Source organism: Neophocaena asiaeorientalis, unplaced genomic scaffold, assembly GCF_003031525.2.
Source record: "Neophocaena asiaeorientalis asiaeorientalis breed wild unplaced genomic scaffold, Neophocaena_asiaeorientalis_V1.1 scaffold633, whole genome shotgun sequence".
Lineage (NCBI taxonomy): Eukaryota > Metazoa > Chordata > Mammalia > Artiodactyla > Phocoenidae > Neophocaena > Neophocaena asiaeorientalis.
Window position 1 is genome coordinate 1,490,853 of NW_020173395.1, and position 13,977 is coordinate 1,504,829.

General features: G+C 40.1%; 1 protein-coding gene across 1 annotated transcript in view; it reads left to right on the forward strand.

Moving 5' to 3' along the window:
• The window catches only part of KIF13B (kinesin family member 13B), a 198,236-nt gene that overhangs the window by 109,122 nt on the left and 75,137 nt on the right, over nt 1–13,977 (forward strand). Inside the window, exons 16-21 of the mRNA XM_024746932.1 lie at nt 4,967–5,097; nt 8,590–8,676; nt 10,195–10,385; nt 10,928–11,138; nt 12,034–12,196; nt 13,690–13,836. Of these exons, the coding sequence (XP_024602700.1) occupies nt 4,967–5,097; nt 8,590–8,676; nt 10,195–10,385; nt 10,928–11,138; nt 12,034–12,196; nt 13,690–13,836 (930 nt within the window). The remainder of the gene's footprint in view (nt 1–4,966; nt 5,098–8,589; nt 8,677–10,194; nt 10,386–10,927; nt 11,139–12,033; nt 12,197–13,689; nt 13,837–13,977) is intronic.

The window sequence follows — 13,977 nt, forward strand, 5'->3', positions numbered from 1 at the left end:
GCCAAACCATAGGTAGAATGTAATTCACAAGGTAATTTTGCATCTAATTTGCATAGCCAGGCAGCTCTTGCTTTGCATGGTTCCAACATACACAAATTCCAGTTAACGTGAGTTAGTAAATAATGTTGACGTTGCAGGCATTCATGAGCTTCTAGATGTGCAGCCAGAGGAAGTTAGTGAAGGTGAACTTACCGATGTGAATAATGAACGTGGTTGTGATGAGAAGACTGCAGAGGTCTCAAAGGGAGTGACACCAGAAAGCACTTCACTTGAGAGGAGCTCTTGGAGATACTTCGCAACATTGAAAGCACAAAGGATAAAATGGTAGAAGCTTAGAAAGGAGTATGACAGTTTGCCAAGGTGTGGAAAATATGCTCACTGCATGCTGTAAGATATGTGTTGAGAAGAAGGCAAGCACTGTTCTAACTACTCTCGGTACATACGCTTTTAACAAAGAAAAAACTGCTTTAAATTTCAATGTTTCTGATGTTCTAAATGACAGTGTACTAAATAAATACTAGTTTAACTGGTTTTTCATTTTCCTATACATTGTAACAGTAAGAGATTTCTTCATGTTTTTACGGACAGTTTTAAATGTCACAGAATTATTGCAGTTTTCCCCAATGATTATTAAGATCTCCTTGCTAAATTATTTTTATAGTCCTGCGCTTTTGTGCAAAGCGAGGCCTGCCTGCAGTTCTGAGGTTGACTTGGAGATTTATTTATATTTTTAAAAATTTGTTATTTTAAAAATTTTTGTACAAGTTTTAAAGGTTACAGTCCATTTAGAGTTATTACAGAATGTTGGCTATATTTCCCGTGTTGTAGATAGGCTACATTTTTGTAGCCTATCTTACACCCAATAGTTTGTACCTCCCTACCATATCACCTCTCCCCACTGGTAACCACTAGTGTGTTCTCTATATCTGTGAGTCTGCTTCTTTTTCATTATATGCATTAGTTGGTTATATTTTTTAGATTCCACACGTAAGTGATACCATATAGTGTTCGTCTTCATCTGGCTTATTTTCACTTAGCATAATGCCCTCTGAGTCTATCCGTGTTGCTGCAAATGGCAAAATTTTATTCTTTTTTTCTTTTTGTGGCTGAGTAGTATTCCATTCCATTCCACGTCTTCTTTATCTATTCATCTGTTGATGGACACTTAGGTTGCTTCCGTATCTTGGCAATTGTAAATAATGCTGCTATGAACATTGGGGTGCATGTATCTTTTGGGGTATATACCCAGGAGTAGAGTTGCTGGGTAGTTCTGTTTTTAGTTTTTTTGAGAGACTTGTAGATTTATACCAGCATAAGCCAAACTTCTAGAGGAAAGAGCTGCTCCCCTCACCTTAAATATGTTATGCTAGTAATACACTTTTATTTCTAAAAAGTCTAATAAGAACATATTAGAAAAAGAAAGGGGCATTAGTGCCCAAATTTCAACAGCCAGAGAAGACCACAGTTAATATTTTTATCTGTATCTTCTGGATCTATTCCTGTGTGTGTGTGTATATTTATAGTGATACGTATTTTTTAATTACAGAAATAGGATTACAGTATGATTAATTCCAGTCACACCTTTGAATTCTCCACCGAATCGTTCAGGAAAGCTATTTTGCTTGTGCAGTTCTGGATCTACTCTTTTCACGAGTCAGCTACTCATGGCTGGGGAAGCAAGGGTGATTCTGAAGGACTTGGGGCAAATTATCACACACACACTTGATCAGGATTTGTACCAGTGATTCCGCAGCAGCGTCAAAGCACACGTACGTAGGGAACAGTCCTAGGGGGAGCGTAGCTCCCGTTGGCAGTAAGCTGCCTGCCAGCATTCAGTCAATGGAGGGAGGCGATCAGCAGAATGGCAGGGCCACAGCCATTCCGTGTTGATAGAGCTGTGGGCCAGGCTTCAAGGGGCCCAGGACGAATAAGACAGCGGTGTGGCTGTGAGACGTGCCTGGTTGGAGGCAGTTTGACTCACCTAGAGTACTATTTGAATTTGTAATAGACAGAAAGGTACCTTTCCTTCTTTCCTCACCTCCATTCCCGAAAGGCTGTCTTCAGAGTCCTGGTTCTGTGAAGCCAGGGCGATTTCGTTTATTAAGGGCTATTGGTTATTTACGTATGTAAAGAGCAACGAATACTTCTCTGCTTATTGCCCCTGGTACTTGCTGCAATCTTGGAATGCAGCAGTCGGAGCTGATTCTACACTCAAACTCCAATCTAGGGGGTAGTTCAGAGCTTTTCTCCACCTCCACCCCCAAGGACAAAAAGGATTCCAAAGTCACAATAAGGACTCCAGCTAGAATTTCTCATGGGGAGAGGAAAGGGATTATAATAGAAATGGCCTAAGCCAAGTGCTTTGGGGATCTTTTCTTCTTTTTTATGTGATCTTGGGCTCTTTTTCTCTTCAGACTCTTTTTTTTTTTTTTTTTCCTTTTAGAACTTCTCTGCACCTTGTAGTTGGTGTCATTAGAGAGGGAAGAAGTGGGGAATGGAGACCGACATGGAACACATTCGTTAGGCCTGCTACTGAATGTCACTGAAGCATTACTTGTAGTTTACACCTGATCAAGCCCTGTTCTCCAGCTTAGGGAAGTATGGGATTGGCCAGGAAGCCTCAGCCAAGATCAAGGAGTAGACATTTGCCTGGAATGCCCTCTCTGTATATTGTATATACTCCTTGAGGACTGAACGGGATGCCATGGCACAGTTCTGATCCCAGCTCTTTGTTTCCTTGGAAACACTGCTGCAGCATACTTGAGAGAAGAAACCCCCAGAAAAGGGAAAATGAAAATAATAGAAGGGAAGAGGCCTTTTTCTGAGGTTGAGATCCCAGAAGAGATGGGAAGAATTGGAACCCAGAGTATAATTAATTAGAAGGCATATCAGCAAAGAAGAGGAGAAAATTGTCTTCCTGAGTCTGAAGGGAACTGATTGTTCATTTATTTTTCTTTTATATTTATCTAACGGCTAAATGTACCAGGCCTGTGTTACATGCTTGGAATACAGTGGTGAGGTGGTGCAGGTCAGGCTGTTCTCTGCTGTCTTGGAGTTTCCATGCTAGCCATGGAGATGGACAGGAAGCCCACGGACAGTCAGTCTGTAAGGAATTCAGACCCGAGAGTAACAGGGTGGCTACTTCTGATTGTTGGTTCAGGCTGCACCTCTCTGAGGATGTGTACTTAAAAGCTAAGGTGGAAATGATAAGAAACTACCAATATCAAGATCAGGGGAGGAACACCTCAGACAGAGGAAGCAGTCAGTGTGCTCAGAGAACAGATGAAAGGCCCGAGTGGGTGGGTCACACTCCAGGAGAGGCAGAGTGCTGGGAGCTGGGATGAGAGAGGTAGGCAGGGGCCAGATCACAGAGGGTTTGTCAGCCTGGGTAAGAATTTGAACTTCTTAGAAGTTCAAAGGGAAGCCACTAGAGGATTCTCGATAGGGGATCACGTGATCAGCTGTTGTGGTGAGAGCGGGTGGGGTGGATAGAAGTGGAGAAATAGGAGGAGGCTCTAATATTCATCTGGGCAAGAGAATAGGATGTGATAGTAGAGGTGGGAAGTGAGCTGATTCTTGATATATTTCAGAGGGAGAGTCTTTGACGATTTCCTGATTGACACAGGGCTGGAGGTAGACTGCTAAGACAGAGAGAAGACTGCAGGATAGCATCTGAGCTTTTCTAGTTGACCAGCTGGGTGGTGGTGGTGCCATTAGTATTGGAGAAGGGAATAGACTCAATGGGGTGGTGGGAAGGTGGAAGCAAAAGTTCTGCTTTGGCTCTTTCACTTTGAAATGTCTTTAGACATCCAAGTTGTGCCCAGTAGGCAAGAAATGATGGTGACTATGACTAGGGCAGTGATAGTGGAGGTGGGAGAATGATGGAACTAAAGTCTGTAGTTCCTGGTTGGTGATTTAATTGTGTGTGTGTGTGTGTGTGTGTGTGTGTGTGTGTGTATGGTATTTAAAGCATATTGGACTGGATGAGATCATCATGGTCAACGGTCAGCATCCTGCTTCCATGGGTTAAATCTCACCCCCTGCCTGTTTTCATATGGCCCAGGAGCCAAGAATGGCTTTTGCATTTTTAAATGGTTGGAGGAAAATCAAAAGAATCATAATATTTTGGACTCTTGAAAATTATATGAAGTTCAGATTTCAGTGTTCATAAGTAAAGTTTTATTGGAAAGTAGCCACACTTGTGCATTTGTATATTGTCTGGCTGCTTTCACACTACAAGGGCAGAATTGAGTAATTGTGTATGACTCAAAAAGCCTAAAATATTTCATATCTGACCCCTGATCTAGGTGTGTATAAGGAGAAGGTGGCCTAGGGACACATCCCAGTCAGTATCAACATTTAAGGGCAGTCAAATGTTGAAGCACATAAGAGGGAGCTCGATTTTTATGTCTGTTTTCTCAGGTACCTTCCAAAAAGTGACACTGGTGATTAGGGCTTAGAGAATTGAGTAGTTGGGGGTTTAGGGTAAGAAGAACACATCTACCATATCTTTTATGAGGTCTAGGGAGACCATGTCATTCATAAAATAATTCAGACTCCTTGCATTTGAATAGCTCTTTATCTTTGTAGACTCATCTTGACTGAGACCAGGTAGGTGATGTACAACTTAAGTAACTGTAGTTTTCAGACCATGCTCTGAGAGTAGTATAGAATATTTGGAATCAAGATTGCAATGGAAAATAACGAATGTAATATAGACATTAATGTAAAACTGTAGTTGTAGGTTTAAAAGTTATAACTCAACTCAGTGCATTACTCCTTATAAGGAAATATAACTTGTAGAATGAATTCTATAGAAAGCCAGAAATTCCCTCTGTCATTCCATTTGCTTTAAAAATCTTTTAGCTAAGGTAATGGATCAATGTATGAGAGCTGAGAGTAGATGATTTCAGTTTGTGTACATGTAAGAATGCACTATTAATCAGTGAATTTGATTCTTTTGTAGGAACATACACTGATAGGTTCAGCAAATTCCCAAGATATCCAACTATGTGGAATGGGAATTCTTCCTGAACATTGTATCATAGACATCACATCAGAAGGCCAGGTTATGCTGACTCCTCAAAAGAACACCAGGTAATGTACTTTAATTAGTGTTAATGTCACAGTAATTTTTAAGAGGAAGAAAGTACACTAATTGAGGATGGTATAAGGACGTTTGGCCTTTGTGTGCTTTTATGTTCACTAAAAGAAGATAATTCAGTTAGTTACCAAGTCCTTAATATTTAACTTTTTAATATGGCTTAAACCAATCCTTCCTCTCTATACATACTGCCGTGGCCTTATTTAAATAAGGTCCCCATCAAATCTTTTTTTTTTTTTCTTTTTCTTTTTTTTGCGGTACATGGGCCTCTCACTGTTGTGGCCTCTCCCGTTGCGGAGCACAGGCTCCGGACGCGCAGGCTCAGCGGCCATGGCTCACAGGCCCAGCCGCTCCGCGGCATGTGGGATCTTCCTGGACCGGGGCACGAACCCGCGTCCCCTGCATCGGCAGGCGGACTCTCAACCACCAGGGAAGCCCCCCATCAAATCTTGATTGGAACTCCTGACAGCACCCTAATCTTCCTGGTCCACTCACCATACAACCAGATGGCTTTCTTCTATTCTTGATGCAAAAATCCCTTACATCCCTCCTGCTTATCTCCTATTCTTCTGCATCTGCCATTCCTCTGGCCAGCTAAGTAACTCCTGTTTGACCTTCAAGGTTAAGTTCTGTCACTGTCTACTTTGGTCTAAAATAAGGGCCCCCAGTACATTTTCATAGTGTACTTTATGCTTCCTGTTATGTTAATACTTCATACTGTGTTCTTGTGGGCTGTTAGCCTGTATTATCACATTGGACTGTGAGCTCTTTGAGGACAAGGACCTTTCATTTTTGGTTCTCTATCCTTAGCGTGTAATACCAGACTAATAAATAAGTGCTCAATAAGTAATGAACAGGCATAACATTATACAAGTTAAATATTTGTCAGTTTGTTTCCTTGAGCTTTGAAACTGTTATTGCCCTGTTGTGTAACTGGCTATATAACTGTTATAGGTGATGGTTAACTGACATTGCTCTTCCGAATGTTGATTCATCGTTATGTCAAAAAATCATTAATACCATCACTAATTTTATCCATAAAGTCTGTAAATATTTGGAAGCTATCAAGCTCATGGTAAAGGATACAAGTGAGAAAAGAAAAAAATAGAGCATAAGCTGGCCCAGCACTCCCAGCTCTGGTGTGCTATTCTCCTATTAAATAATCGCACAGATACCAACCCCAGGGAAGGTTACTCTGAGGCTATGATGAAATAAGATGAAGCAGGCCACATAATGATTTTGTTTCAGCAGAGACAAAAACCAGGGTCACTATGCCACACCCAAAATACCAAACACCTTCTCTCGGCCAAGTGAGTGGCTGTTTCTTCACCAGTTACAACTTTATCCTCTGTGGATAAGATTTTTGACAAACTCGATCATAGAATTACTCCTGCTCTCTGGCAGTATCCGGTATATACAGAACTCTCACCTCCTTAGACCCTCTCTCAGGATGAGCAGCTTTAGCCCAGTCCTGCCAGAGTCCCCCCGGGCCCCCTCACTGAGATGCCCCCATGCTTCCTGTGGTGTCTCCTCCCTCTGCGTGAGTAATAAACCCAACTGGTTCAACTACGGGAATATTCCTGGTGGTCTTTGGTTGGAAGACATTGACACAAATTTCCCAAAACTCTAATTTTCACTTGAAAGCTTGACATTTACAATTGGCAACAAATACTGTCAGCTGTTTTTGTCAAAGTGACGGGCTGGCTTTGTTCATTTTCAAGAAAATGTCTGCCAGAAAACCACTTTGAGCATGTCTTCTGCTCAAGACAGTTCTTATACTTTGGTATGCATTAGCACAGTGCTTTGTGTGTACTTCTCATTTTGTCACCTGGAATGTTTAAGAAGTTGTGTACTACTCAAGGGTCAAAATTTACTAAAAGTAGTAATTTATTATTTTTAAAAATTTATTTTTAAAAAACATTTTATTGGCGTATAGTTGAGTTTTACTGCTTCATCAAGGACCTTTTCAAGTGAAACATTTTTAGAAATTGTGGGTGCATGGCAGTGAATAATCCAGTGACTACTGATAAATGTTTGGTGCCACTGCTTTCATTTGTGCTAAAACACCAGCAGTTTTACTCCTTGCCAATGCAAACGTCAACATGGTGAAAAAGGGCAGGTTAGTATTATTATAAAAATAAATGTGATCTTCGGGACCCCATACAGACCACATGTTGAGAACTGTTATTACAGTCATGCTTTTATTCAACTGCTGCAGCTTTAAAAAATAAGTCTATGTATGTGTTTGCCTTTAATTAAACTCCTCACTGTATGTAAGGTATTCGTGTCATAAAGGCTAAAATCTGCTAATTTTAGTAGGTCCCCTCTTGTCATAACTTTATTTTTTAAGCTCGTGCTTTGAATAATCAGACTGTAGGAGCATAGAGACCAATTACTTTTAGTGCTTAAAAACCCACATGGTAAGTGAAATCTAGATGGAGAGTAAGGTTTTGTGTGTATGCATATACATTAAAAATAACTGGCGGTACAAAGCCAGGTGAGTGCCTTAGGAACGTAAAGAAACTAAGGTAGTATTGGTTGGAGTGACAGAGGAAGTAGAAACCAAACTGGGCTTTGTGAGAAATCAAACTGAGTGAGACTCAGGGTGATAGAGAACTAGAACCCTATTCCAGGTTATAGGACTGGAGTAAGCCTCGCTTTGGAGGAAGAGTTAGCCATGTTTAGTGGACAGAACATAACACCCCTATCCCCCCCCTCTTTTTTTTTTTTGCTGGAGTTGAGAATTCACTAGAAGTGGGAAAGAAGGAGATAAAGAGGGTTTCCTTTTGCAGGGCCTTTAATGTCAAGTTAAAGAACTTGACCTTTATCCTAAACCTAAGCAGCTTAGTCATTCAGTAGAGATAGGCATGATGACACTGGTATTCCAGGAATATCAGTCTTATTGCGGTATGCATAATTTTCTATTTATTTCCTGCCCCTCTGAAATTTTTCCCTAATATCCTTCTACCCATCATTTCTTCTGTTGAACTCTGTTGTCAAGATCAGCAGTCAAGTGATCTTACAAATCTTCTATCTATTGATAGGATATGCACATTTTTCTGTGCTATAGGAAGTTACAGAAGAGTTTAACATAGGCCTCATTTCTTATTACTGATACTATAGATATTTCTGAGTTTAGTTGGTTGACTGGCTCTTTTTATCCATGTAGATTGGACATACTTGTTTTAGTTGTAGTGTACACTGCTTCCATCTTTTTATTACTGGCTGCGGTGGTTCCATGTTTACTCCTTAATATGCTGTATAACAAATTTAGAGCTTTGAAAGATAGAGGATAATAATCTATGATACTTGGTACCATAAGCATTTAAAATAAATCAGCAAAGAAGGAAATACAAGTAATAAAATTCACCAAGGGCAGATTTTAATTTGGGGAATTGATTGTTTTGTTTTCCCTGTATTGTATTGGAAAAATTAAAGGAGAGAACGTGATCATTGTTTATATGTTTGACCTCTTCTCCCCACAGAACATTTGTAAATGGCTCCTCTGTATCCAGTCCTATTCAGCTACACCATGGGGACAGGATATTATGGGGGAACAACCACTTCTTCAGGTATGACATTCATGGCTCTTAAATAGGTAGATTTTTGATGATTATACTCTGAAATAGAAAAGTATATATTAAAAAGTAAACTTAATGCTATAAGTATTCTATGTTGTTTTGTGCACATAAGTATGTATTCGCTATGCATATGCATTTATTCCCTATACATACGCTTGTTCACTATACGATTTGAGCCCAAGGGACACATGAACAAGTACACTCAGGAGAAATACTGTGTTTATTTACATCGTTTTTCCTTTTTATTTCCCAGTGGAAAATGATTGCTTTGCCATCTGGTATAAGAATTCATTAATTATTTTCTGACATGCTTGTCTTTTTGTTTTTCTTATTGGAAAAGTAGTGGTTTAAGTTTCCTTATCCATAAAATAAGGTTAATATTTCATTTAGGAATGCTCTCAGCTGCATGTAATGGCAAACTTGACTATAATGGCTTAAACAGATAGTTCATTTCTCTGACAAAGCCGAACTCCCAAGGAGGATGGTTATTGGCATTGGCTAAGCCTCTCAAAAGAGTCATGGCAGAAGTCGTGTCATTGTCTTGGCTTTTCCCTGTGGTCTAAAGATGGCCACGCCACTCCAGACATCAAGGCAGCACTCAGGCACATGCGAAGAAAACGAGGTTGAAGGGTGGCAGGAATAGTCCTGACTGTGCTGATGAGAAGAAGCAGGAGTCTTCCCAGAGTCCCCAGCAACCTTCCACTTACGTCTCATTCACTAGAAGTTGCCTCTCAGCTGCAAAGGAGGCTGAGAAGGAAAGTGTCTGACCTGGGACTGCATATTGTTTCCCATACAAAATTGGTGTTGTGTTGGTGAGGACGGACTGGCTAGATAGGGTACAAAGTTAAAATCCTGGTCTGTTCCTCTACCTGTCCCTGGCCCTGTGTTTCCTACATCAAGCTGACTAGATCCTTTGCTTGTGGGCCAGTTGCTATTTTGATTGTTGAGAAAAGAGGGGTACAAAGTGTGTGGAAAGTCTTTTTCATTTTTTTCCTTAAACTTAATCAAGTGTAGATTGCTTGGCTTAGTGTTCAAAGTTTCATAGTTTGGGTTAAGTTGATCTTTCCACCATTATCTCACGCAACTTTGGCTCTACAAATTTTGTGTATCTCCGTGTAATTTTTAATTTCTCCAGAGGCTATGAGAGTTTCCATTTTTCCTCATGCTGTTCCTCTGTCCTAACGCCCTGCTTTCTCCTCAGCCTTTAAGGCTGGGCTCAGATGACTTCTTATTCTGTCATCCCTGCCTCTTTCAGTCCAGCATGAGGTGATCCTCAGCTTTTCTCTGACACCTAGCTTGTCACGTGGCCTTGTGTCACACTCTCTGTTGTCATTATTTGCGCATGTGCCTGTGTTTTATTTCTACTACTAGAATATAAACTTCTGAGTACAGTAATTGCCTTATATGCACATAGTATCCCCTTGGCATCTAGCAAGTGCTAATATTTAATTAATGCAATGAATAACTGCATATCTTTCTTTAAAAGATAATATTCTCTTTCTCCCCAAGACTTAATTTGCCTAAAAAGAAAAAGAAAGCAGGTGGAGAAGATGAGGAACAAGACACGTCCATGAAGAATGACACCAGTTCTGAGCAGCTGGATGTGGATGGAGACTCATCCAGTGAGGTGTCCAGCGAAATCAACTTCAATTACGAGTACGCGCAGATGGAGGTAACCATGAAGGCTCTGGGCAGTAACGGTGAGCAGATCTGTTGTGCTTTTTAGAATCTTTCAGAGTTGCTAGACTGTTAGAGTTGTTTACAATGGACACTTTTTAAACGTTAGCAACAAAGGAAATCTTCATGTTGTTCTCTGTACTCAATTCTTTTGTGACTTTGGCCTTAATTTATTATGCTTATAAAAACTTGTTTTTTCTTTCTGCCTTGATACACAAATCACTGAAAACTTTGTTCTCATTGATAGAATTTCTCAGGTTTGAGACTTGACTGCCACTGGCTTATTATTGTAGTGGATTTCCGGACCGTTAACTCTGTCTTGGGTTATGTGTAGAACATACAAATAGACCTGCTTTTTTTATATGGAAGATGGTTTGGCATGTATCTGACAGAATAGATAATACGATCAGTCATTGGGAGTAAGGATAGTTAACTGTCTATAAGAATCTTATGTTATTAATTAGGATGACAAACAACATAATACAGAACATTTTAAAGTATATTGTGTTGTGCAGTTAACCTTTTATTATTTGCCTTAAAAAAAAAAACAACAACACTTGTTTAGATCCCATGCAGTCAATACTGAACAGCCTAGAACAACAGCACGAAGAGGAGAAACGGTCTGCGTTGGAGCGCCAGAGGCTCATGTACGAACATGAACTGGAGCAGCTCCGGAGACGGCTGTCTCCTGAGAAACAGAACTGTCGTAGTTCGGACAAGTTTTCCTTCCACTCACCCAGCGCTCAGCAGCGATTGAGGCAGTGGGCGGAAGAGAGGTAGGTGGAGCACAGGGCCTGTGCCACCTGCATAGCATATGCTCGTCACCTTTAACTCACATGCATAACATACAGAGTGGAAAAATCTAGGCCTTACTTTAAAAATGAATTACATTAAAAGAGAGTGTTACAGCTAGGAACCACTTGGCATTGTCTTTCCCCTCCCCACTTTTGAAAAAAAAAAGGAATTGTCAATTTATATTGATTTATTTAAAGCTGCCCCTGTTAGGTGCTGCCCCATTTTCAGTTTGTATGGCTTTTGGATTTGACTAAACAAGTATGTGTACTTAGAAGTTACACTTTATCATTGTATATTATACTTTAGGTTCTGAAGCATGGGTAGATGCTTTTTTTAAAAAAGGAAAAAGAGAAAGGTGGTTTATCAGGTAGGTAAAGCATGGTACCAATGAGATTCAGATTGCAAGTTTGATCTCTATTTGAGCTAATTAGCATTGCACTAAATGTTTTATCCATGGTTACAGACGTATTTAACTAACCTCTTGCTCTTCAGAGTTTGGTCTGCAGACAGGTAGCATCTCTGTCACCTGGAGATTGATAGAAATGTAGTGTTTTGGGTCCCCCCACCCCAGACCTACTGAGTCAAAATCTTCAGTTTATCAAGATTCCCAGGTGATTTGTACACACAGTCAAGTTTGCCAAGCCCTAGTCTCTGGCCAGCTTCTTACAGGAGCACGTGCCAGTGCTTGTAATGTAGCCCACATTCAAGTGCGTGCATGGGCCAGCATCGGTGATGTATTCCCTGTGTGCAAAAGACAGTTGTAAAGCTTGGTTCGCAGTTTGTCCACTGCGAACCAAGGTCCACGCACTATATAATATTCTGATGTGCTGCTTTAATGGTTATCTGCCCCCCCCCCCCTTTTTTTTTTTTTTGAAGAGAAGCAACACTGAATAACAGCCTGATGAGGCTGAGGGAACAAATCGTTAAGGCCAATCTGTTGGTGAGAGAAGCTAGTTACATTGCGGAAGAACTGGATAAACGAACAGAGTATAAAGTAACCCTACAGATTCCAGCTTCCAGCCTCGATGCCAACAGGAAGGTGAGATTGACATTAATGAAAACAAAGATATCGCTGGATAAAACGCCTTCATATTATTCAGACACCGGGGTGGGGGGTTTGCCCTCATCCCCATCCCCAGCAGTACCCGTACCCCAAGTGGTTCTTCCCTTCATGCTATTCCTCTGCCACCCGCCACCCCTCCCCCCCCAAGTTAGGGATTCATTTTACCTATAGCATGTTATTTTCTACTTGTCACTAGATGGCATGGCACAACTGTCCACTAGTTGTTTCATGTGGGTATTCAAAATCACAATTCTCTCTTTTTTTTTTATAATGTAAGAAGCCTAATAAAATGCAGAGGGCAAGTCCCATCATAGTCTCCTATCCTTGCCATTCAGTTTTCTCACTTATTTGGGTTCTTTTATAGCTCTTGATGATGTTAGTACATAATTTTTGATGGATTAGGTAGCATTCTGTATTCAGATATTCGTTTCCCTACCTGGCTGAATATAAGGTAGACGGGCCTTTGCAGTATGCGAGAGAACGGTAATTTTTGAACTTCAGAATTCTAAAACCCTTGCTTCGTTATGTAAATTCTGTTTCTTTGGAACTGATTATAGGCAAGATGTTAAGGCAACATTGGCGTCTTTCATAATTCTCCGAAGTTCTAAGTAGACGTATCAGAACAGTTAAAAAGATTTCCGGTAAATCTCAGTTGATTAGATATCTGATAGGTACATCTCTTTGGGGGAGATCTACAGGGGCGTTTTTATTTTCTACATTGTGATTTCAAAACATTTAAATATTTTTCTACATTAAAAGCACGTTGCTTTTCTAAGCTAGAAAAACTTAAATGAGTACTATTTATTTTTTTTGAGGTGAAATTCACGTAACATAAAATTAATTAAAGTGAACAATTCAGTGGCATGTAGTACCTTCACAGTGTTGTGCAACCAGCATCTCTACCTAGTTCTGTACCGTCTTAATAATAAATTCAAACTATGTATATTTGGAAGTTGGTATCATTTGTTGCCTCCAAACGGGTAAATAGGATACTTTTCACAGCTTACTCTTTTAATCATTTGCGTTTTGTATCACATTAAGATACTTAGCCATTCAGAAATTTTTTAAAATTCAAACTTTTGAAAGGTAAAAATTCTTCACCATCCATCCCACAAACTTTCCCTTCCCATTCAGTGCTTATGACTCTCTTCCTACCCACTGATACTCTGGTCATATGATGTCCTGAATAAAACATTTTTGACTTCCCCATAGACATGGTCTACTTTTCTGGGATTTAAGTTTAAATTTAGATTTATACTTAAATTTAAATTTTGACTGCAGTTAGATAGAAAGAGGTTATATTAAGCTTGTAAGATTTCTGGGAAGTTCTGCACTGAACAGATTAAAGAATGATACAGTTTCCATTTTAGTCGATGACATTTGACTGGTGGGTATAGAATGTTGGGGTTGATGTCTACGATGCATAGATATCTCTGTGCTTCCCAACGCCACTCTTACTGTCTTCGCAGCGAGGCTCTCTCCTTAGTGAACCTGCCATCCAGGTGAGAAGAAAAGGAAAAGGGAAGCAGATTTGGTCTTTGGAAAAACTGGACAACAGGTTATTGGATATGAGAGATCTTTATCAGGAGTGGAAGGAGTGTGAAGAAGATACCCCAGTAAGTTATTTGAGAAAAACTACTTAACTGATAGTCACAGAAGGAACCACTCAGGAATGAGCCTGCCCATTTTAGGGAAGAATTGTTCATTTTTCCAAAATATCTTGTTTAATAAATACAATACTTATTTTAATCCTGTCA